Source organism: Artemia franciscana, chromosome 15 (assembly GCF_032884065.1).
Source record: "Artemia franciscana chromosome 15, ASM3288406v1, whole genome shotgun sequence".
Lineage (NCBI taxonomy): Eukaryota > Metazoa > Arthropoda > Branchiopoda > Anostraca > Artemiidae > Artemia > Artemia franciscana.
The window spans coordinates 42,340,155-42,365,973 of NC_088877.1; the positions used below are offsets into that span (position 1 = coordinate 42,340,155).

Consider the following 25,819-nt stretch of genomic DNA (forward strand, 5'->3'; position numbering starts at 1 on the left):
TTGATCCTTTTTTTATTATTTTGTTATCATTAACCCTTCAAGGATTATGTTAATACCTTATTTGTTGGGACCAGAACTTTATTTTTATTGTTCTTATTACATAGCTGTCTTTAGTAGCATTACAATGATTATATTTAAATCTTAATTATTGGAAGATCACTGTGATATTTTTTAATCAAGCTTTCTACGGAAAATTGAGCAAAAAAAAAACGGGTTTTAATTTCAAACCCGTTTTAAACCTTTTTTTTTTTTTTTTTTTTTTTTTTTTTTTTTTTTTTTTTTTTTTTTTTTTTTTCTTAAATTTTCCGTAAATGGAAAAGCAGTGTGGTCTAAGAAATTATTTAATCAAGCTTTCTTTTTATAATTTATGTCTCATGTTTAACTTATTATGAATATATCAGAGAGGTCCAACGGAGATTGGGGCTACCGTTGAGTCAACCCTAGCGACTCCAGCTAAGCAGGTTGTTGAAGAGTCACCGGCTGATAAGTGTAAAATGACATTTAGTGCAAAGAAACGATTTTTCGAGAAGGAAATTGAGTCAGTGAAGTCGCCTGTGCAGCCAAGACAGGACAAAAGATTTACGTTTTTAAGTGCTGATGAAGTTGAGAAGCTTCGGCAAGAAGAAGGTGAGAATCAGTTCTTGAGGTCTTTAGTTCTTACAATTTAGCAAAGTGTAAATATGGTACGTTAAAGAACTTCTTGGCATTGAATGAGGTTTTGGGACGCTGTAAGTTTGTTGTAGGCCTATAGGATCGATAGATATAGTTTTAAATGGACTATTTCGTTGTTTCTTTCAGTTAAATTTAGTTTTAGATGGCGCACAAAGATAAAAAAAAGAAGCATTTATAAAAATCCAGGGGTGTATGATAGTCTTTTTTTAATGAAAATGCCAAAAAATAGTATTTATCACACTATAAGGGCAATTTCCCTCATAAATTGGCGCCCTTGATGACAATTCTCTATATGTCGCTTTTGATCCTGATGTGTGTGTGTAGAAGAAACAATGATAAAACAAAATGAACCTCCAAAAAAGAATCTTATAATTTTTTTTTTTTTTTTATTATTATTTTTGTATTACTTGTCTCACATTCTTGACAACCAATCATTTTAGTTTTGAATGTTCAGAAATGACAAATTTAACGTCTCACTTTCTCCTTACTAGTAAAACACCCATAAGAAAAATGCCTTACCATAGAGTAATAATAAGAATTCTTGTTATTATAAGAGTAATGATAATAAGAATAATGTCGATGCAGAATGTGCTAGGAGCCACTTTTCTTGTTTTTCAAGCCAATGAATTTTCTTTGTTAATCAAGCCAAGGACAGCTATTTTCCTATAATGGGGTATTGGACAAGGCATCTCCAATAGGGTACTTCTGTTTATGATCTGACTTTAGTTTTAGGAGTTACGGGCTATTGTATTTCCTAGCAAGGGACGTGATTGTCTCTTACTAGGTTGCTAGCTACTGCTGCAATACGGATGATTTAGTTTTTGTAGAAAAATGTATATATTTTAATATTTTAGTTACCAGGGCTATAAATTTTTCTTTTACTATAGTGATCAAGCACATGTTGATTTATTTGTTATTTTAATAACCATAGGTTATAGTTAGTTCTTTACTTCAATATCCAAACAATATCAAAACTATTTTCTAAAATGATTACAAAAATAACAACACTCTTATTTTATTTTTATCAGTATGGCATTAGTACAGGTAGTTTTACAAGGGGCCTTTGATTTGAGGTTTGTTTAGACATTGGATTTATTTCTGGCTTGCGTTTCCTACTATACGTGCCGAACTGAAACTGCTGGACTTTGAGACAGTTTTCTACTATTGTCAACAAGAATTGGTGAGATCTCCAAATTGAAATCCCCAGCAATGGCAAATCCGCGCATATTTCCTATTTCCTATGTGTTCTCTGCTTCCGCCGATTTCTCCAGATGCTCACTTTAGAGCTGGATCAACTCTCACTGAGCCTACAAAGACACCTCACTGGTCCCTCTCCCAAACCAAATATCAATTACACCAGGACTCGAACCCCTGTACTGAAAGTTTTAATTTCAAATTTAAGCTGCCTGGTGTTTTTTAATTTGATTTTTTGCTACAAAAAAAGTTTTTCCGAGTATGTGCGCATAATCAAAAAAAGGAAAGGTCGTATTTCTCTACGTTAGGGAGTGATGGGTGAAAATTGTGGGCACTGAAGTGATGTGTGGGCAACATGTCTGTCTAAATTTTTATTACGTTTATATTATATTAGTATTTGAAGTAGATTTATTTTTCTTTTATTTTTTTTGTCTGTTGACTGTTTATGTTTATGTGTTGTTTGTTCTGTTGTTTGAGATGTACCCCCCCCCCCAAAAAAAAAAAAATAAAAAGAATATATTTATGTTTAGGCTATTTCCATTAGTTTGCTTTGCTTTAATACTAGAATTGCCATTTTAGATGGTGACTTCTAACATTTGTCCATTACCATGACCATGACCTTTCACACTCTTTTTGACCTTTTGTCATGGATGCCCCCCCCCCTTTAGAATACACTGCGTGGTTATTTGCTTCAGTATTACCCTATATGTGTCACATATTGTGTAACAGTATGAAAATCCTTGCTAAATATATGCCCCAAAATCCTTTTTTGCACCCCCTCAGGGGAGTAGGGAAGTCTTGGCTTTATGTGAACTTTATGTTTTTTTTCTATCTTTTTTTCAAAATTAATCTCTACTAACTTCTGTTTGCTTGTCTTCTCATTTTCTAATTGTGTTTTCAGAAAAGAAAGTGGCGTCAATGAGCGAAGAACAATTGAAGAACATAACGCGACTAGCTGCTGTTGATGATGAAGGAGATGAATCAGACTTTGGAAAAAGGTAAAGAAAAGAATAATTAATTTTTTATGCTTGAGTAATGTTTATTTTTTAATCACCATAAAATTAAAGTTATATAATTATCTACTTGATTTCTGTAGAAAAATTAAATCTCAATAGGATTCCTCCCCTTGTTCAGTTGTTCTTTGGGGGGGGGGTCTTCAACCGCCTTTAAGAATTTTTTTTCTTTTTCAAGGGGAACATACAAAACTAGCAAATATTTAGGTTTCTTTTTCAGGCAAAGCATTATAACTTTTTTCTTGTAGCGTTGACTAGAAGATTGCACCAAAAAGAAAAAAAAATACTCTCCTATACTCTGTCAAAAAGGTGCCTTAATTCCGTTTTATTTTACGCATTTTAGCTAGCCAATTACAACGGCTCTTATGCGTATGTGACAGAGGAAACCCAAATAATGACATCTTTTTTACCCGGTTTTGTTATGTCATATCTTCAACCAGTAACAAGAACAGAAACCGCTTCATTTTTGTATTTGAAGCCAATAACAAAAATTTTTTAAGACAACAACAAAAATTTTTTAAGCCAATAACAAGAGTAATAAAGGTTTTTCAATATTTTACGACATTGTACTCTGTGATTGCACTCGCAGAAGTCAGAACCCTGGGAAGATTTTACCCATAAAGATTGTTATGGAATTAAGTTCAGTCAAATACTATCCTTATTTAGTACCAAAAGACTTGATGCTGTACGATTAATTAAAACTAATTGTAATTAAAACATTCAATAGTTAAATTAATTTTTTTTCTAAATTATTGTTATTATTTTTTAGTAAATCATTATGTTTCAATTGTTCCTTTAATAATTAAAATGTTCTGAATATTAATATAATTCCAGCTAGGCTTCTAGGATCAGCTAAGTCAATTTTAGCGTAAAATCCATCAGTGTCTCTTAATTAGCGTACCAAGGACAGTGAAAATGAGATCTGAGTGTTTGAATTGGTTAAGTGGAATCTTGCACAGCTATATAGATAGTATACTAATATATGAATAGTATATTAAGTATATTATATAAATATTAATGAATTGTATTAATTAATTAATTATTTAAAAAGTATATTATATAAAGTATATCAATATAAATACTATAATATAAATAGTAAACTATATAAATAGGAAAAATTTAAAAAAAAATAGGAAAAAATCGGGGATTCAATTTTTATTGAAAAGGAACTCCATAGGCAGTTATACAATTTTTGGTGGCAGCAGGTGCCAAATTTAAAGAAGAACAAGAAGAAATTTTAGTGCAGAAATTTGACAGTACGGATGATAAATTTTACAATAGACCGAAAAAAGAAAGAAATCACTCGGAATTAATTCTTCTCAACAAGGTTCCTAGGCTTTGTTCTAGGGTTCAAGCATAGCATCAATGCTATTTAAAAAAAAAAAAAAAAAAAAAAAAAAAAAAAAAAAAAAAAAAAAAAAAAAAAAAAAAAAAAAAATTTTTTAGCTTCTCTTTAAGCAAGATAAGAAGACCTAATGTATTTTGAAAAGCTTGAAACCAATAAACATCTTGGATCAAATAAGATGCTCCAAAATAGGCATGACAACTGGTCCTCAATGCTTTGTCTCTTTAAGTATAAAAGAGTTTTAATGCATCTGAAAAACACATTCTGGTGAAGGCCCTGAGAATTAAAGCCTGTGCTCGAAAGTGGGTTATAGCAACCGGTCCAACAAGCTTAGTTCAGTCTATGATGCCTCAATATCAATTTGGCCAAACAAATTTTGTGATGTGTATATGTTTTGCGTTTGTTTATGTATTTAATGGCTATATTAATAGTTTGCTATTGTTTTGTTGCAGTGTTGAGAATTTAGTAGAAAAGTCTGAGTATGAGCCCAATGAAGAAGACTTGAAGCCTACGACTCCTGGCGTAATAAGGACTGCAAAAGCAGCTAATCGACTCAAGAAGCAAATGGAAAGAGAGGTAAGCCTCGTGTTTCCTTCATTTGGCAGTGTCCCTTGCCATGTTTGCTGATTGGGGCCCGACCGATATGAGGGTCAGTATCATTATCAGATAAAAAATATTGGTTATCGGCCGACATGTATATATATATATATACATATATATATATATATATATATATATATATATATATATATATATATATATATATATATATATATATATATATATTTGGCGTTTTTCTCACAGTTACTTCGTTATGCAAGGATCTGTAGTAATTATATTGATTTTAAAAATAGATGTAAAATCTTAAGCCAAAAATTGATATTAAGAGGTTTTTCTGCAAATAAATTAACTTGGCAATTTAAAAAATTAAGTTTTCATTATAATGAACTTTTAAATAAATACCATAAGAATTATCTGGAAATACTTAAAGAAATTTTCGGCTAATTTTGGAGGTTCGCGAAAAGATGATGCAGCGCCATTTATTTTGAATTGTGTTTCTAATAGAGCGGATTTTTTTTTTTTTAAATAGCCTCATGGTAAAGATGAATTCTATAATTGTTTAGTTCATTCAGGTTTTTTGCAATGTCTTAATATTTGTGATTTGGTAAAATTTATCACATTTAGTTTACCTATTGTTGCTAAAAAGAGGAATATATTAACAGGATAAGTTTGTTTTGGTGTTTCTACATTTGCTGGGTTTTTTTTTTTCATAGGCATGTATTTTGGGGGTGATACCTGACACGGGGATGCCATGGATATTCTGTGATAGGCACAACACTTGACTGGGTATTTGAGAATTTAAAATGCCGAAACCCTATAGGCAAGTGTATTCTCCTGATGAGCCCTTGTGTTGGGTTGTTGCCTCTGAATTATTTGTCTTTAGTGTTTTTATTGTTTGGTAAATGACGACTTATACTTATTGACGACATGACTGCCTGTCCATGGATTATTCTTTATGGTTGATTGTGTATGGCTATGCTGTTTGACCTATGTGGTTGTATGGATGAGTAGGTTAAGGCCTCGTTCAAGTGCTGGTCTATATTAGCCACTAATTTAGGAAAACAGTTTTCCCTTTCTCCTTCTATTTCCTTTCTTTTTTTCTTTTTTTTTCTTTTTTTTTGTGTGTGTTTGTGCTGTTACATTGATGGTTTCTCTTTTCATTATATATTATTGCTTATATAGTTTATATTAAATTCCTTAAAGAGCAAAAATCTGGTAATTGCAAAAATATTTGTATATAGTATAACAACGGATTACATCGATTTTAAAACCTTTAAAAAGAAAACCGAAAGTTTGAAGCTTAATAGATATCGTTGTTAGAAATCAGACTGATAGTAATCTAATATCTTTGAAAAGAAACACTATGAAAAGACATTAAACTGAAGACACTAAATAGCAAAAAACTGGTAATTGCAAAAATGTTTTTATGTATTTTGAAAAGGGATTGCAGCAATTCAAAAACCTTCAAAAAGAAAACCAAAAGTTTGAAGCCTAGTAGATATCGTTGTTGGAAATCGGACTTGCATTAATAATCAAATGTTTTTGAAAAGACTTCAGTATGAAAGGACAGCAAATTGTCTCAAATTGTCTTCGGTAAGAAGACAAGCGACAATCAGGATCCACGAAGCCTGCCACGTGCTGAATGCCGAGGCCTCTCACCATCAACTAAGCTCAAGGGCAATCATTAGAATAATGAGGTATAGATCTGAATACAGATTGTTTTTCCCATGGACAATTATATGTTGCATAAATTTCCCTGACAATCTATTTATATGCATAGACAATGGGACAGCCAAGAATGTTGTATATTCGCAAGTTTTACGTAGTTAAAAATATATATATACATATATATATATATATATATATATATATATATATATATATATATATATATATATATATATATATATATATATATATATATATATATATCACAGGTGGGACACAGGGACACAACTGCAATGGCGCGTAACAACTTACGCGCGCGGGGGGGCTTGGGGGTGGTGCGAAGCGCCCCCATCAACTAGGTGTTGGGGTGGCGCTTTTGCGCCACCCCAACAGCTAGTATATATATATATATATATATATATATATATATATATATATATATATATATATATATATATATATATATATATATATATATATATATATATATATATATATATATATATATATATATATATGTTCACTAAATAGTTCACTAAATAGTGAACCATTTAGTTTCCATTTACTAATAAAACCCATTTTCGCTGACGTTATAGTACTTTTTATCACTATTTGGTCTTTATTTATCAAAATCTTAATTAATTGGCTGCTTACAAGTTCTTTTCCAGCCATTTTTTATGGCTGGGCTATATTTCTTGACCCAGTTTGAAACTTAATTTTTGACTTAATAAAGAAAAAATTCGAGTCACAAGACTCGCCTCGCCGAATTATGAAAAAAAGTCCTTCGCACGGCCCATAGCATAAGTAAAAAGCTGGTAAAAGCAACATGTAAAAAAAGCAAAAAGTAAGTATTATTAAAAGTAAACTTTACCTGCTTCTTACTAACTACCTTACCTATTTGCCTATTTTTTACCTAAAGAAAGTAGTTAAAAGTAAACAGTACTGTATATCCTCATGAATAAATATAAACCTTGAAACCATTGCTTATTAGACTTTAATGCACTGAAGTATATAGAATATAGTATACAGTATATAGAAAGTATATAGTATAGTACATAGAGGTATATAGAGGTATTGAAGAGTATTGAAGCCGAAATATACTGCAGGATAGCTCAGTACCTTGAATCCAAGGAGCTACCGCAAAACATATAAATTGCAGACATATAAAGACGGGAGGAATTGGAAGACGACTCAATAGTCATGACTGGAAAGCCCATAAGCTCAAAAACAGGAATTAAACTTTGAAAAACAGATCTCAAAGCAACACCGCACATAAACAAAATTTTCTTTTGAAGCTGGTTCCAAATATTTAAAAAATCGTTAGTTATTAGCATCAGAAATTTATATAATTTTTTTTAACAGGGGGAAGACCCCATAAAGGGATTCGACACTAAGGAAAATCATGTCGCTAATTGAATTGTTTTGAAGTATCTTAAATGGGAAGTTTTAAAGCTCTATATACGAAAGCATGTTCTTTTTGTATTTTTGTTAATGTGCTTGAACCAGTATGTGCAGAATATCGAGAGAGAGTTTATTCTGGTTTTGAAATTCTTTGACCCGAATTAATTAAGAAAAGAGATCACGCGACAAGTCATTATTTCTGCCATTTTATGTCACAAAACAAAAATTTTAGCCCAAAATAGACTAACATATTGCTAATAAAAGCTCTTTGTAGTGAATCGATTTAGAACTATCTAAAACCAATTTATATACCTTTTCTCTTTAAGAGGGAATGACCACCCAAGTCTAGAGAGCGTGATGGTAAAGATGTCCCTAAACAAAGATACAGTAATGCAAACACTCCATTTTTGAGGTCTCCAACGCTTCATTAGAAGTATTAATAGCGAAAATGTAATTTCTGTTAAAATAATAATATTTCTTTTTTCCAGATATTGTCTGGAAAAAAGATAATGTCAGTGGATATTGTCTTATTTTTATATAAATCTCATTTTGAAACACAAAGGAACTAAATCAAAGGAAAATATTTGGTTTCAAATGAAAGTAAAGACCGGGATACAACTTAGAGTGTGAAATTATCCTATGTATGAGGGGAGCAGCGATTCCCTAAACCGTCTGTTCTTTGAGTTAAAACTTCAACATATCCTAAATTTTTTTAGGTTATGAGGTTATGAGGTTTGCTGCCTTCTCTTATAGGTTTTTTTTATGAAAGTTTTTTTTTTTACTAAAAGACCCTGATAGTTTGTTAAGCTTAATTTATGGGGGTTGTCAAATTCTATTTAAATCTTGAGAGGTAGTGACTCAATGGGTGTGTTTCCTCCCTTTTTTCTAGTTATAATAACTTTTCCAGGTTTTTTAAATTGTGCTAACTTTTGAAGAGTAACTTTAAACTTTATAAAGTCTACATTTTAGGGTTAACATGAAAAGCAGATTCTTTTTGTGCATTTATTGTTATCGAAGTCCCTTTTTTAAAGTTCAGTTGCTATTAGCACGGGTCAGTCTTTACTTGCCACCACAGTTTGCCACCACAAACTGTTTGATTACGGCTGTGCAGCGCCTAGCAATAATCGGTTTTAAATTATTTATTTTAATTACTATATTTTAAATTATTTCCAGGGTTCTATTGAACTTGAAGACCATGAGAAATGCTTATCTCCGGCTGAGCAGAGAAGGATACAAGCTGATCGGAGGGCAGCTTGGAGAGCTGCGCGGCTAAAATCTCTTGAACAGGTATGTGCGTGCGCATCCATATCTTCTTTCTTTCTATGGTCTAATAAAAAAAAGAGTACATATTGTTTATTCAGAACACAATCAAACATTTCGCTCTATTATATGTGACAAAAACTGGTTTGCCTCTGCAATTGGCTATGATTTGCCTATTTTGAGTGAGAAAAACTACAATGTATGTATATTTTAATTAAATATTTAATATATTGAGATGGTTAGGGGTTATATTAGGTTTAGTTAGGTATTTAATATAATATGTTCTGGGTGGCCTGCTTTCCATAATTTTCTGCTGTAGTTCCCATAATTTTGTTAATAAAGTATTACATTTTCATCATAATATGATATATTTCATTAGAATCAGCCTAACTTCACTTTATGGGTGTGTTCTGAATGATTAACAAGTACCAATAAAAAGTTTTAGCCAATGTAGACTGGAAAAGAGAGAATTATTTAAACGAAAAATTCATCAGCATGTAGGATTTTGACATTTTAAGAGACAAAAAACGCAAGAAACAAGTGGGGGTGTCAATTCTAGAAAATTTAGGGAGAGGGGGGTCAACGTTGTTTTCTTTCATGAAGATATAAAACAATGCTGTTTTTCAGATCCTAGGGCGGGGGATAGTTGTTTTTCCCAATAAATATGTAAAAAAAAGTTTTTTTATCGACGGAGGGGCTCTCCTTCTCTGCCCTCCCTCTCCCTCTTCATTTGGCGTGCCTGCTGCCAAGCTTATTTCGCTGAGAAACACAAAAATAATTAAGCACATTAATTGTTTGAACGTAGTGCGCTATGTCACGCTTGATGAGAAATAAAATAACCTTTCTTCTTAATTAAATGGAAAAAAACTAGTTAAGAGCAAAGATATTTCTTCAGTAGAGGAAAAAAAAAGTAACAGAAATTATAATGAATAACGAACTAAAAGTTAAAAGAAATAACTGGATAAAAATGAAACTAATATTCAACTCAAACCCAAAACGAACAGAGATTACTAGGTAAATGAACTAGACAAATATTACTAGATAAATAAAGGAAGTCGTCTTTCTTGTGGTCCATATTGCGAAAAGACATCACAATTTTAATTAAAAAAAAAAAACAGATATTAAAAGAAAGTTTTCAAAGTTAAAAGAAATAGATATGAATGAATGAATGAACTTTATTACCCGTAAAGTATAAAAAACACAAAGTACGGAGTATTATGAATAAATAAACAAAAACAAATACGATAAACAGCGAAGAAATACAAAATTGAAACTAACAAAAGACAATATGGATTAATCAACCAGTATCAATATGGAAAAAAGGCTGCAGAGGGTCATAAACGTGAATAAAGTTGACAGTCTTTTTACATAAATCATCACTGGAAGACCGAATCCGAGAAGGCACATCTACTAAACCAAATCGAGCAATTATTTTTTTGTTTCGGTGCCATCTAGGAAGCCGGAGGAGGAATTTGCAATATCTGAAATAAGCCGTACGTAGAGTATGTCGATCTTTCTTACGAAACAGATGAGCCATGCCTGTTAAAAACAAAAGCACAGGGGCGCAATAAGCGTTATAAATCATGCACAAACCGTTGCGGTTATAACGGCTTTTGTTTGGGGATATTTTTCCGTAAGCGACGCGTAGGTTTTTCACGGCTTGATTCACTAGGGATGAACAGGTAGTGGAAAGTGTTGGACCGAAACACAGACCAAGCCAACTAACTAAAGAAGAACATGGTAGAACTGCAGTCCCAGTAACGAATGGAGCGACCGCATAAGGGCTATTAAAACAAATAAACTCGCATTTAGACGCATTAACTGACAGTCCAATCTTAGATAGTTCATTGGTTAATATAGTAAAATTAGAAAGCAGTCCACGGCGAGTCCGGGCAACAAGAAGAACGTCATCTGCATATGCAATAGAAGACAAACCAGTATTACCGTAAAAAACAGAACTTCTAAGGGGACGCAGGCACGATGCAAGCACGCATTTAAATATACTAGGAGACAATACGGCACCTTGCCGAACTCCCTTATTAATTTTTACCGGGTCAGATATTTGGCCATTCCAGGAAACTTGAATTTTAGACTTTGAATACCAAGAAGACAATAAACTTAGTACGGAAGGATTAACACCTGAAGACGCAAGGGAAAATAGAGCCTGAGAGTGTACAATATTGTCGAAAGCTCCAGAAATATCAACAGTAAGACAGTATAAAGACATTTTAGCTTTTACGGCATCTTTCATGAGTCGGCTTAAAACATGATGTGCATGGGAGCAACCGAAACTTTTCCGAAAACCAAATTGAAAAGGCGTAAAATCACAATTCGACTCAATTTCTGGTAGTAACAAATGTTCAAGCAACTTACTTAAGAAACACGATACTGTAATGGGACGATAATTCATACATGACGTGGGGTCCTTGCCTCGCTTTTGAATAGACGTTACACGGCCACAAAGGAAACTATCAGGAACAAGCGACTGTGCTAAGCAAGACTGGAAAAATATTTGTAAATGGTTAAGTAGAGCAGGACAATCATAAGCAAAAAATCGGTAAGAAAGGCCGTCACCATCAAGGCTATTTGAACGCTTAATTTTTCTTAAAGCCCGGCGAATTTCAGATATTGCTACAGGCTGGACATGAGCCTGCAGGAGACGGTATGGTAAAAGCGGTTTAAGCAACTTATAATAAAAAGACTGAAGAAAACTATTAAATACACTGAACACACGCTTATAATGATCAACAAAATTAGCTAGCTGGAGACAAGATAGGGTAGATGGGGAACATTTCTCACTATTAATAACCTTATTCCAGGAGGCCTTATTGGTGGGGCCTGGCCATGCATTCAAGCGTGCCCTCTTCAAACTGGCCTTATATTCAAGTTTACACTTTTGTTTCACAGAGAAAACAGCTCCGGAAGATGGTCGGTCACATGATATCCACATACGTAGCCAAAATTTGGCTTTTTGCTTAGCACGTTTTACTTCAGGATCAACGTTCCAATTAGGCTTTCTTGTACCAATCCTAACTTTATCCACAGGCACTGCAGCTTTGGAAGCTGATTTAAGGCAATGGACGATTTGACAATAATAGAAATTTAGATCAACTGTACTTGAAGGAGAGGAAACTGACGTTTGCAGCAGGTGATATGGCACTTTTATGGTCGAGAGTAAAGCATTTAGCCTAGCAAGGTATAGTGGGACATTAGCACGATCCCAATTCAACTTCATATGCCACTTCGGCTGAGCCGAAAGTATTTTGCCAGATAGCTCACAGGACAAATTACAGCTAAGAATAAGGTGATCGTCGTCAATCTTCTCTTCGTCCACCCTGACAATCGATGATATTAAGCTGGAACTGGAAGAGATCACGTGATCCAGGTTCGATTTTGAACAGCCTCTGTTATGAATATACGTGAATGGGAGGCTCTTAACTGCGACGTGATATATGCTAGGAAGTGATTCTAGCAAGAGGATTGATCTATCGGAGGTACCAAGAATGTCACAGTTAAGGTCACCAGCTAAAACCCAATTTAGGTCTTTCAAACGTAGACTTTCGAGTAGAGACTTTAAACTGGAGCAACATTTAGCGAAAGATGTGAACGATGCTATAGAACGTCGATCGCAAGGTAAGTAAACGTTTATAAAGGCGGTACTGTCACATTGAATCGCTAAGATGTTATCATCACAATGAATCACAGAGGGCTTTGATGGGGAACGGAAAAAAATTGCTAGGCCACCGGAAGGGCGGCCTCTAGTTTGCTTGGCCTCTTGCGAAAAGAAATGGTGGACAGAAGATCGCTTCAGGCTAGAAACGTTTGATTTGGTCAAAAGATGTTCTTGCAAGAACACTATGTCATGGACTAATAATTCATTAATTAACAAGTCTTTGTCTTTTGTGCCGTTAATATTAAGAGAAGCAAAACTTAAAATAGTGGCTTGGTTCATTTTGGAGCAGAGTTCAGAGCGCGTTTTATCACTGGGCAATTCATACTATAGGAAACATGAGCTTCGCCGCAGTTGGCACATTTCGGAACCTCTAAGCAAGGATTGTCTTTAGTATTGGAATGGCATCCAGAACATTTAGAGCACTTCATCTCATTCGGGGCACATGGGCAGTGAGCTAACGAATGATGGATACTTTGGCATCTAAGACACCGTCTGGGCAATTCTTTGTATTCCGATATTTTAAAAGACTCGTAACCCAAGCGCAGACCTGTAGCGATGGCAGATTTTAGTGCAGCGGAATCAAGGAACTCTAAACGGAATGTATGAGAAGAGCCGATCTGGCTGGCCTCAACAAGACCAGGAATAACGGAGATGAGTATACTGCTAGAAACACTGTCGGGAAGTCCCCTAATTACTCCAAGAGGTTTGCGATCAATCACTTTAGCAAGAATATTTGGATAGCTCGCAACAGCAGATGCGGCAAGAGAATTGGCGGAAACTTTATCCCGTGTAACAACAACCCATCTTTTCCTTACCGGATCGGACTTTACCGACACAATACCGTCATGTCCGGCGAAAGAATCAAGCTTTTCCTTGCGAGAAACGGGGTCTCTTAGTTCTGGAGGCGGATATTTAAGAACAACGGCGTACGAGGGTTTGTGATTGGTACCCTTACTATCTGAGACCAAAGAACTATTAATAGACGTTGTTGGACTATTGAGGTGAGCAAGCGATTTTAACTGATCAAGGCACTGGTTGACTTTGGCGGTAAGGATAGAATAAGCTGACGCCGGAATGCTAGGGACTTCAGAGGGGGATTTGATCACGAACTCTGGAATATCAATATTTTCTGCAGAGCAGCGAGAAAGAGTAGCGATAATGTCCGACAATGAACTATTCTTAGCACTGGGTCCCGAACGACGAGGTATAGGCTCATCTGGGAAGCAATTGCTATATAAAAGTTTCTTAGCTCCAAGAACATCTTCATACGGGAAAAAATCACTAGCGTATTTCACAATAGACTGATGGTCCAACCCCTCATCGAGATTGTGCTGAGCAAAATTCAAAACTGGGCAATAATAAAGCGTACTGGTATTCCAATTGTCCATGATAAGCAAATTTCACTCACGGCTCGGCATCAGTCCAAAAACAATTAAGTGAAAAAGGTATATCCACAGAGAAGTTCTCAATAAGCACAATTATGAAATGATCCGCACTGGCTAAATGAATGCAATGAGAATAAATAATAACTTATCTTTGAGTGGGGCTAGTAATCCAGTGATTTGCAAGTAATCCGAATATTTCAATGCACGACTCAGATGATAGTAGTGCTGAATACTAACTCACAGCCACAATCCATAAATAATCCTTAAGCCGTAATCGTATACAAGTTTATAAATTTATCGAACAAGTTTCAATTACAAGTTCAAAAGTATTTCACTCGTTATTTATTCCAAACAGGTACAGAGTTAATCCGGCTTAAATTCAATTAGTTGTTGACTGGTCAAATCACACGTCACAAATTATCAGAGCTAGCGAAATGCGACTGCACTGAATGAATGCTAGATGCGGATTTTTATATCAGACTTAATAAAAAATGAAACCAATAATGAACTTATAATATACCAAAAATAAAACTGACATTCAGCTCAAACTCAAAAAACGAACAGAATCTACCCCAATTATAATTTAAATAAACATATATTATAAAACATAGGCTATATTTAAGTTGAAAAAACAGGCATTAGACATGATAAAAAATTAAACCAATAATGTACCTATAATGTACCCAAAACAAAACTGATACTAAACCTAAACTCAAAAGAAACAGAAAATACTAGATATATGAACTAAAAAGTTTTCCTAGTTCATATACCTATGGGTGCTAATGCGCTGCCTATGATACTAAAACCTTTGATCAGGCGAAAATTGAACTGCAATCTTATACTTAATACACTAGTTAGTGTTGGGCTGAAAGTGCTCTGGAGAAAAATCTACATATGAGCTGGAAGATTTAAAGGCGGACGCAAATGTTCTACTATCCAAAATAAAAGTAGCAATTAAATAAAAAAAAAGCTGTGCAAACGAGAAAAATAAGACCACATGCATACCTGATAAAAATAAAAATGAAATTATTTCTCTGAAGACAGTAGAATCGAAAAATACAAAGTGAGCAAAGAAGGATAAAAAGTGATCGGAGGGCAGCTTAGTCACTTTTCTAACTATTCACCTCACCCCACGCTCCTGATGGTCCCCCACTTAGCCCTAATAATAAATTTGTATCTTGGGATGCGTCTTGTCTTCTTTATTAACTGGTTTTCTCGCTTAACTTAAGAGCTATACGAATCAATTCTATTGAACAAGTGTGAGTGCATCCATATTATCCTTTTTTTGTATCTTTAAAAATATATTTTATTCAGAGTTTGTATTATTATGTTGAAAATTAAACAATTAAGGAGACTCGATGCCTTAAAATTGTTCTGGAAGCGTCAGTATTGGCTGACTGTCTCAAAGAAAAGGGGCCGAAAATCGAATTTACCAGGGGACTACCCACCACCGAAAGCTATTGAGAATTTGTGGCTTGACGGATATTTGATTGAAAAGACAAAGCAGTGTTACGTCACCGTGTCGGCAGGATTTTCAATCAAAGCGGGGTGCACCGCAGGGAATCCCAAAGCTGCCAAATTGCTTAAATGATATTTCCTTTGAGTTTTTTAGTATTTTACTGGCGGGTATGCTAGAGCATACCCGCTATGTTCTATGCATACCCGCATACACCATTCTGAAATAAACTGTCGCAAATCCCACCATTGTCTGTGGTATAATCGTGCCATTTTGATGCCAAAAAATATTTTAGCTGTCCTCCCAAGTGATTGTAATCATGCCTGGAATATGGTTGTATCTACCACTACTAACAACTCATTGCAGCACCAAGCTGCCTGAGACCAACACATCTATGCATGCTCCTCCTCCACCTCAATCTATTTAAAGCCTCCCTCTTTACACCCCCATTCCATTTCTCATTTCCCAATATTTCCTTACGACATTCTTCCGCCCCATTCGAGGCACACCTGCTTTTCGTTTTATTTTAGACGGCTGGCCGACAAAGACAATCTTTAGCAAGAGAAATTATTTACCCCATAAAATGCTCAAGTTTTGACCTGATGTACGTGTAATAGCTCTTTCTTTGTCCGACCATGTTCAAAGTTTCTGGTTTGACCACCTACGAAGAAATCTCCTAAAGTTTTAAGTATTTTGGTAGAAATACGAATAGTACGTCAACAAATTCTCTCCTTAGGTTCCGTCCACGGTATTTTCTATCTTGTGCTTTTTTAATTCATAAATATCTTCATGGTCAACTTCCTTCTTGTTGTTCGAAATATTTACAATCCCGAGTTAGTGTTAATCTTCATGGAACTCGTAACTCTTGAGTTTTATTTGTTGTTAGAGCTCCAACCGTGAGGTCAGTTTTTAGCCCTATATACGCATGTAATAGTGTTTAAAACTCCCCGCGGAAGAATATCAGAGATTTTCACTCCATCGGGATCTTAAAAAGAATAATGAAAAGTCATTTGGGTTAATTTTTCTTCTTATTCTTCTTTCATTCTTTTTTCTTGTGTTTATAAGCAATAATAGTATTATGTATTTGCCAGTTCAATTGAGTGTAAATAATCAAAAAAAAAGGTTTGATATAATTATTTGCATTTTTCTGTTTTTATTTCTTGTGTTTTTTTTTCCTCTTCGTGTTTATTTCCCTTATCTTGTATTATGAATCTTGATAGATATGATTGTAATGTTTTTTCCCTACGTTCACAGGCCATGGAGCCTTTTGTGGGGATAATTATTGTATATAAACAAAGTTGAAGTTGAGTCTCAAGCTAGTCTTTGAACTTTATGTTAGTAGCGAACTTTTTTTGGTGTTGGAACCAATTTTGGTTGGGTTTGTGTTTGTTATGTTTAAATTTGGAACACTGTCTTTGGTTATCCTGAGGAGCTTTTCAAGCCCCCTAGCCCAATCTATGAAATTTGCCCCCCCCCCCCCTAATTTAGGCTTTTCTGACGCAAATGATAGGTAACTTGTTATCAGGTGTCCTTCTCTTCTTCGATTAACAGTTTATCTTAAAAAATTTCTTTCATATTTAATGTTTACTCCTTAGGAGGCGTTACAAGCTCAAATGCTCCTTCAGAGTGTAAACAGTTTGGAGTCACCTCCACAAGTGCCTATTGTACAGCCTTCTAAAATCGACAACGAAAGAATTGTGAATAATAATGAACATGAAACCATTGTTGAAGAACAAGAAGAGTCCAGTGGCGTAAGTGATTCTTCGTATTAACAAATATTATTCTTTTCGGCTGGAGGCATGTTTATTTTACTTTAAAAAAAAATAAATAAAAAAAGACTTTAACAAAGTATAAAAAAGATCTTTTCTTAGCATACGATCGAGATAGTTGAGAAGAATTTTATTTGTGCATAAAAAATGATAGTTGTTGTTAAGTGTGGCTTGTTGGTCTAGTAGTACGACTCTCGCTTAGGGTGTGAGAAGTCTCGGGTTCAAATCGTGGACCCCCCAAATTTTTACATTAAAAAAATTCGAAACTAGATACGTGATCAATAATGTGATCGCTGAAAATTTGCAGGCGTATCAGGAACCGGACCAGATTAAATTAGAAATAGTCGCTTAAAAAAAATTAGAATTAGTCTAAAAAAATAAAAAGAGATTTAAGAAGGTCGGAATAAGTTTTTTAAGTCCCACAAAATACTAGACGAATATTTCGGGACTACAACCATTTCTCTACTTCAGTGCCAAAAGGGAAAATTTCATAGAAACATGTTCACATCTTCTAAGCGAAAATGCGGACAAAATAAACCGAATAAAAATAGAAAGAGAAAAATAAACAATGCGGAAAGCAAAAAAGAGATAACAACTCAAATCGAAAGAATTAAAAGAAAAATTACAACAAAGCGGAAAAACCAACAACATATAAAATCAAAATTACCAAAATTAAAAATTCCAGAAGCCTAAAGAACCTAACTCCAGAAGCAACAACGCTCTCGAATTATACCGAACGAGCAACTGAAACTTTTCAAACGAACTTAATCATCTGCTTAGTTAGAAAGCTATTTGTTTTCGTCTAGTATTTTCGTTGGCCTTGTAAAACATCATCCGCGATCTTCATTTCTCTATTTTTTATTCTTCGTTATGGCAGGACAGTGCGGTTTGCGAAATTTTGTTTTTAAGTTTTTTAAGCTAAATAATTGCTAGGAGTGTTGTTATTATACTTTTTCTTTTGCCTTGATTTATTTCACCTAACATTGGCTGCCTGCACAGGAGACTCCAAGTCTCCTGTTTGCCTCCAGGTTGTTTTCGCAACGATTTTGAGCTCAAGTTCGATTTCGATTAAAGCCGTTATTAACAGAGGTGTTGTTAGCCCCTCGAAATTGTCGAAATAATCTTGTTCACGAATGAGTAAAGGAAAGAGAAGAGAGAGAGAGAGAGGTAAAGAATACGACATTGGACTTAACAGTCCCTACCGGCAGTGCTGATCTCCGTTTCTTGACCCTTCATCCAGGAAGTGCAATGGGGTGTTGGGGGCCAACCACCCTCTGCTTTCGCATACCCTTCCTGTTTACCTTCCTCAGATTTCTCCAGGTACCCATTTACAGCTGGGTTGGCTCCGGGTGGGCTTACAGAGTCACGCAATGACCCCCGTCCCAAACCAAACAGTTGGGTACACTAGGATTTGAACCCTCGTCCTCTCGGACAAAGGATCCTAAATCCAGCTAACCAATTCACATGGCTCGGACGAATGAGTTTATAATAATAAAAATATGAAGTTAATAGCAGTAGTAAAGAAATTTCAAAGTTTAGAAATAGCAAAACTTGGGTTCGATTCTTTTTTCTTCCTACTCTACGGAGTAGTTCTTTCTCCCGCTCCTCTCTTGCTCTCTTCTGTCCTTTTTTACTTCCTACTCTAAGGCTAATAGTTTCACTTCTGAAGTCTTTCTTTTTCATTTTTGTTTTCCACAGGATAGTATACTCAGACAAATTTCGCTTTTATTATATATTGATGACCTCTCGTTATTTTATTCATTTTGTGAAACTATAATTTTCACTGATGACCTTGCTGATGATTGCTCTGATGCAATATATATGATGCATCTGAAACTGGTTCAGTGTATATTCATCACCCTGTCATTGAGTATTGAATAGGAAATTGTATCACTTTTAGTTGAAGACTTGTTTTCTTGTCACAGGAAATTTTTCTGATTAAGAAAGGGGTGAAGAAAGATTTTTCAGATGATGTACTTGTAATGATGTTCTCTAAACGGAGTACATCAGACCATTCGAAGATCAAGAAGTTATGAGGAATGTGGACTTTTTCTGAAGACGGTAATGAACCTTGGCGGATATTTCGGCTATATGACCAGTAGTCATCCTTAGCGAAATCGAAAAGGCTGAAACAAAAGTGCTAATACAAAATGTAACTCACAATTCAGAATCTCCTCAATAAAACATGCTAAAAATACAAATTAAAAGTGATGAATCTGAGGCTCATATAATCTTGGTCTTTAAATTTAGGCTATTAAATTGTGGTTTGTAGATATTGTAGTTTATCTTTCACTGTAAACAAATAGACCAAAATTAACAAAAAAGAAGATGATCAAAGAAAGAAAAAAATGTGTATTTTTTGTCCAGGGGGGAGATTTGAGGGATGGCGCTCAAGGGGAATATTTGTTCCCACCTGATATTTTGAAAGATATATATTCTCCCCCCCCCTAATTTTCATAAATTGGCCTCCAGGTGCTTAAACTTAGCGGCCGAAAGCTGCATACCGTTGCAACAGGGTGTCTTCAGGCTTGTTAAGACTGTTGCACAAAGTTTTTGAAATTCGATAACGTTCAAATATTGCTTTTTTTGTATTTACGCCTTCTCTAAATTTCTTTTATTTTCTTTTTGTGGAATTGATATTAGAAAAATCTTGTCAAGCGTATGACTTCGTCTTAGACTAGTTACAATGTAATTTACGGGGAAAGTTGTCTTAAAATTAATTTATTTATTTTGTTTTTAAATCGTCTCATTCTTATCCAGGTTGTATATTTGTTGGCTTTAGTCCGACCGGGGTAATGCAAAAGGGGTTTTGTGACATATTTATGGAGGGGGGGCATTCATACTTCATCCTCTTAAACAAAGCAAGCTCTATGAGCTGGCTGAATTTATTTTCTTCTTTTCAGGTGTTAAGATATTTAGAAGTTTCTCTTTCATTAAATATGGTGTGTCCTCTTGTATCACTTATAAAAATAGATTCAAGGTGGCGCTTTTGATGCCTAAACTGAATTTGGGCCATCTTAAACTCTTGAGGAACTTTTTTGTATGCTTAAGCCACATCGTAATGGTTGCAATAAGGGTCATAAGGAGTTTCTCCCCTTAGAAAACTTACATGAATGTTGCCGCGTGTAGATTCCGCCATTTCTTAATTCTGAATTCACTTGTAAGACGATTAGAAGAAGCGATGCAATTCTTTTCTAAGTGAACAAATAGCCATTCCAGACCTATAACGGATATTTTCTCGATACTGCAAGAATTGTAAAATGATTTTTTTTTAGCTTTATAAGCGCTATCAACCTTATTCGTGTTAATACACAATTACGAGAAAATTCCTATAACCATTATTCGGCAATTAAGACATGCCTTTCTTAAGACTATTGCTGCTTATTAATAATAATAAAAAAAAATCAGACAAATTTGTCAGTCTCTCTTGCTCAAGTCGTGTTATACAAAAGGAACCTAACACGAAACATATAATTGTGTAGTGTAAATGGAACAAGGATGTATTGTGCAAATATTCCCTTTTGAATTACCGGCCATTGGCGTAGCTCATGTTGTCAACGTACTTTTATGTTAGAGTCTTTGGACATTTAAGTCCCCTCTCAATTGGTATAATAAGGATCACAGAATTTACACCGTGGGAGATTATGCAAAAATTGTGAAGATCCGATTTTGCCTTGACTCAAATGAGGGATAAGACAATGGAATTTTTAAAATAGGGAATTTTTAAGACAGTGAAACTCTTGGCCCTATTTCCAAGGACCCTTGGATAAATGAATAAAATAAATAAATAAACAAATAAATAAAATAAATAAATAAATGAACCTTGGGCGAAAATATTAATTTGAAGTCTGAGCAAGTTTCACAGTTTAAAAAATTCCTTATTGTTTTACTTCTTGCTTTTTTATGATGGAAGGGCAGAGTCATTTTTGTTGTTATTTGTTTCAATAGTAAGTGTTTTAGTGTTTTTTTTTGTTTTAGTGGTTTTAGTGTTTTAGTAATTTAGTGTTTTTAGTAGTATTAACCATATTGAAGCTATTGCCCAAAAATGAAATATTCTTATTACCGTAACTAAGATGATATTGAAGAGGTAAAAACAAAAAACATCTAACACCATCAAAACATCTAAAAAACATGAAAATGTGTGTATATCTCTCATCTTGAAATTTGATAACAAGATACAAAATTATATAATATTTTGAAGTTTACAGAAAAACTTTCTTTTTCTTTACCTTTTTCTCTACTGGTTTCAAATAAACAACCAAAATTCAGTTTCAGGTTTTCTCAAAACAAAATTGTTTGACTTTTTTTAGTTTTTCTTTTTGTTTAAACGCCTCATCACACATGAGTTTTTTTTTAAGAAATCCTCTTGTTGCTACACAAATCCCATTTTTAAAAAGCAAGCAAAAACAAAACGTCAAAAGAACTATAGTAAAACGGTATTTTTTCAGAAATCTCTTTAACTGCTTTATGCTTTCTATTCGTTTATCTTGAAGAAAGTCGGTTAAAATATACGATTTTTGTTTCCAAATAAATGATCAAAAGTCAATTCCATCTTGAAATTCATAAATTCCTGCTTTTCTTGGAAAAAATTGTTTGGCTTTTCGTATTTCTTTTTTTGTCTGACCACCTCCCCCCCCAAAAAAAATAAAGCCTGCTGGGGGACCCGAAATGTAACGAATTTGTGACCTAAGCTAAGACGAATGTCTATTTTTTTTTTTTAATTTAATTTAAGCTGCAACTAACAAATCTTTGACCTGTATCTTCTTCTTAAAGAATATGGTGTTAGTATTTGGTTTCCTTTTGTAACCTTTTTCTTTTTGTGCACAAGAATACGAAAAAGTATTTAGGAAACAAAATGAAAAAAAAAATATTTACAAAATAGCCATACTCTGGTTTGTATAATTGTTTAAAATATTCTTATGAATAGGAATAAAAAGTCTTTTATTAAATTAGTAAAAAAAAAAAAAAGAAAAAAGAAAGTTCACAATATTGTACTAACTATTTGGCGAGATACCAGGTGAAACTAAATTATAACCTTAACTGGCATGATAGGCATATTTTATTTATTTTTTGTTGTAAATTACAGTGGAAACACAAATACAGAGGACAGTGGAAATGGAATTTGGTTGTTTAGAATGGTTTAGTTTGTGCAACAATATGTATATCAAAAAAGTAAATCGTGAATTCAGTTTTTAACACCAAACAGTGGTAGAAAACTATTAAATAAAAAAGGAAAACTTTCTCTACTTTGAAAACTTTTCAAATTAAAAAAAAACTTTTTTATAAAATAGAAAAAAAGAAACGCGGGTGAAAAATGAGAAAAAAAACAACTAAATAAACATGGAATCAAGCAGCTGAAAAACTCGTGGCTTTCTTTTGAAAATGTAGTTGTCTTTTTGCATCAACCGATTGCTAATGTTTGAATTTTGCAAGTAGGAAAAGCGTTATCAAAATGAACAAATTGATTTTGCTTGTTTATTTTCACGTTTGACCGCGGAAACATTGGCAAAAATGTATAATGCCCAAATTAATTCGTAATTTTGAAATAACCAAAATGAAAATCGCCGTTTTCAGGTATGGATAGGCAAGGTCCAGGACAGAAAAAAAGTTTTTCTTTTCATGCTCTTGGTACATTAAAAATGGTGGCGTTGGTCTTTGATTTTCTTCCTTAACATTTTCTTTTTGTGTGTAGGAATACGAAGTGGTATTCAGGAAACAACGTGACGATATGGCTAGCCGTCGATTGGCTCGATCTCAAGTATATTCTCACCAACCGACAATGTTTCATTTGCCCTTGAGTAGGGGATTTTCGCTGCCTAACACGTCTGTTTCAAGTAAAAACTTGTCCGAGCGTGTCTAAATATTATTTTTGGTGCAGCTAAAGACCTGTCTTAATTGGTGTAATACAGTCGCTGAAGATTGTACGCCTTGTGAGGCTTATAGAAAAATTGTAGTGGGTAAATTCCTCCTTACCTTATACGACGGTAGAAAGACTATGTCTATCTGTGTTTGCGCAAAATTTCCAAGTACTAAAATGAATAAGAAAATAGAACCTACTCTATTTTAGCGTTATTATTTCTGTGCTTGTTATTCACACTATTACCCAAAAGTTAAGGATACACCCATTAAGGTGGGACTTTGCTCGAAATCTACAGCCCAAATGCAGAAAAAATTAATTTGTTATTGTGCTTTAAAGAATTTGTGCGTTTTCTAGATTGCGGTGAACTCGCCACTGGGATATCTCCCGGGTTACCTGCTTAGTTGCACTTACTCGTGTGCTTGTTTGTTTTGCAAATATTAAAGTGATTTTGTTTGCGAAAGGGAAAATGTGAAACAAATGATTTTTTATAGCTTTATATTTTTTGGCAGAATGATATTATAAAAGAAAGTTACACTACAAAATGATTGGTCCCCCTCGGAACCACTTTTGAAAAGTAGAAGAACCTGATCTCTTGTACAATGGCGTAATTTCGTCAAAAGCCTGGGGGGGGGGGGCAAAGTCGGAGCCATTGTTCCCAAATTAAGTGAAAATGATAGTTAAAACTAAAAGATGAGCAATATAGTTCCATAATGATAAAGAAAACTGGCCCGTTTCCATGGATGCTTGAATTATGTAGGATTATCTTCGTTTTAACCTGATCTTTGAAGAAATTAAATTTCAGCTGGGGGTAACTGAGATGTGCTGCCCCTCCTTCTTTTGCCCCATAGCAAATTACGCCCCTGCTCTTGTAGTTTACTCCTTTATCTCGTCCTACTGATAGATGTGACCAAGGAGTGTGGGCCCAAGGAGCTCTTTCTTTGGCGATTTAACGCAGGAGATAGAAAAGGGATATCAGGAGTGTTGCTTTAGTGCGACTAGCGTCGAAAATTAAAAAACAGAAAGTTTCAAATTGATTATTGAAGATAATTGAGATTATTGAAGCTGTAATATCTGTAATGAGTAATTAATTAGGAGATTGTATTAGAATAATTAATTAATTAAGTGTTTTCAAGAACCGTTTTAACTCAAAATCCACTTTGCACAAAGTGGTCGTGGGTGAGTTTTAGAAAACTTTTGCAGGTTAAGCTGGCTAGCTGACTTTAAGCTGGTAATGGTGACTGATTGAAAAGTTGTTTACCTTTCCCACATTTTAAAGTGCCTAAAAGGACAAGTATGCTACAGTTTAGGGTTATTAACTACTTTAAAAACGTAATATATCTATAAGCTTCGACTTGGGGTATGCACTAAAACCGTTTTAGGCTAAAACTGTGGGTTAGACGGTTTTCACTACCTGTTCATTGAGCATCAATAATCAGTAAATAACAACCTCAGTTTCCCAGAACAAAGAGAGAAACGCCAAATGCTAGATCTTGTTGCTGATTTTTTTTACTCTAGAACTATTTTCATATCTCATTGGTTACTCATGCAGAAATTCACCTCTGACTTTATGTATTGGGCAAGAATTGTATCCATGATCCTTTAGTGTCTTGAAACGTTACTTACATTCTTTCGTTTATATTTTTTTCAATCATGCATTTATGCAGGGGAGATTTTTGTGTCTCGTGTCCCCTCTCCTCCTTAAATTGTAATAATTTTATGACAATTCTGCAGTTTCCTATATATTTCCAAATAATAATTTGTTTTACTTACTCCACCCTCCGCCCTATTGAAATAAATATTAATTAACAAATGACCTATGGCCTGATGTTAATAGCCTACTAAAACAACAGAAACGCCAATATTACTTGTTTTTTTTTGTTTTTTTTTCTAAAGCCGGTTTTCACTCTTATCTGTGGTGTCTTTGGTTTGTCTGTGCCTTATTCATTTCCATTTAGTCTGTTATTTTAATTGTCTTCTTTCTCATGAGCTAAGTTCTTGTGTACCTGTCTGATGTGAATGGCCTGTTTGTTTATTTTCAATTTGTCTGTTTTATTTTGCTTTATTATTCTTTTGCTTGTGTGGCGTGTTTGTTTACCTGTTTCCTTTCCTAGGTCAATTTTAGAGAACATACAGGAAACAGTACCGATTCGTCAATACCAGTACATACATCAGGAAGTCGACGACGAAAGAAAAAATCAAAGAGATAAAAGAAAGATATAATTACTTTTGTAATTAGTATTTTAAGAATCTCTTTGACTTGAGTAGAGGACGCTGTGTCATAAATTGTCTTTTTAATTTTATTTTAATTTGATAATACAAATCAGTATGGATAAATTTTGGCAGCATTTTATTGTCTTGTTTCGCATTTTATGTTTTTATTTCGTCCTGTAATATGGTCACAGGCAAGCTACGTTAGAATGAGCCGCTTTGTTTGCCAAATGTAAAAATAACAAGTAGTATTAACTCTTGGGGTTTGAAATTAGTACAATACTGAAATGTAATCGGTAATAAAATGTCAGAATGTATGTAGGGAGGGGAGGCATCCAACCCCCTAAAATCCAA

The 25,819-nt window shown here is 34.1% G+C and overlaps 1 protein-coding gene across 5 annotated transcripts in view; it reads left to right on the top strand.

The window, feature by feature from the left end:
• The window catches only part of LOC136036499 (protein lap4-like), a 199,287-nt gene extending 173,569 nt beyond the window's left edge, over window positions 1–25,718 (top strand). For 4 of the 5 annotated variants that reach the window (XM_065718777.1, XM_065718781.1, XM_065718779.1 and 1 more), the window contains 6 exons: window positions 402–627; window positions 2,768–2,864; window positions 4,677–4,800; window positions 9,028–9,141; window positions 17,224–17,379; window positions 23,090–23,391. In XM_065718777.1, coding sequence (XP_065574849.1) covers window positions 402–627; window positions 2,768–2,864; window positions 4,677–4,800; window positions 9,028–9,141; window positions 17,224–17,379; window positions 23,090–23,257 — 885 coding nt within the window. In that variant the 3' untranslated portion in view covers window positions 23,258–23,391. Of the gene's footprint in view, window positions 1–401; window positions 628–2,767; window positions 2,865–4,676; window positions 4,801–9,027; window positions 9,142–17,223; window positions 17,380–23,089; window positions 23,392–25,368 lie in introns of those variants that run through there. The other variant, XM_065718780.1, reaches the window with a different exon arrangement.
• The last annotated feature ends 101 nt before the right edge of the window (window positions 25,719–25,819 follow it).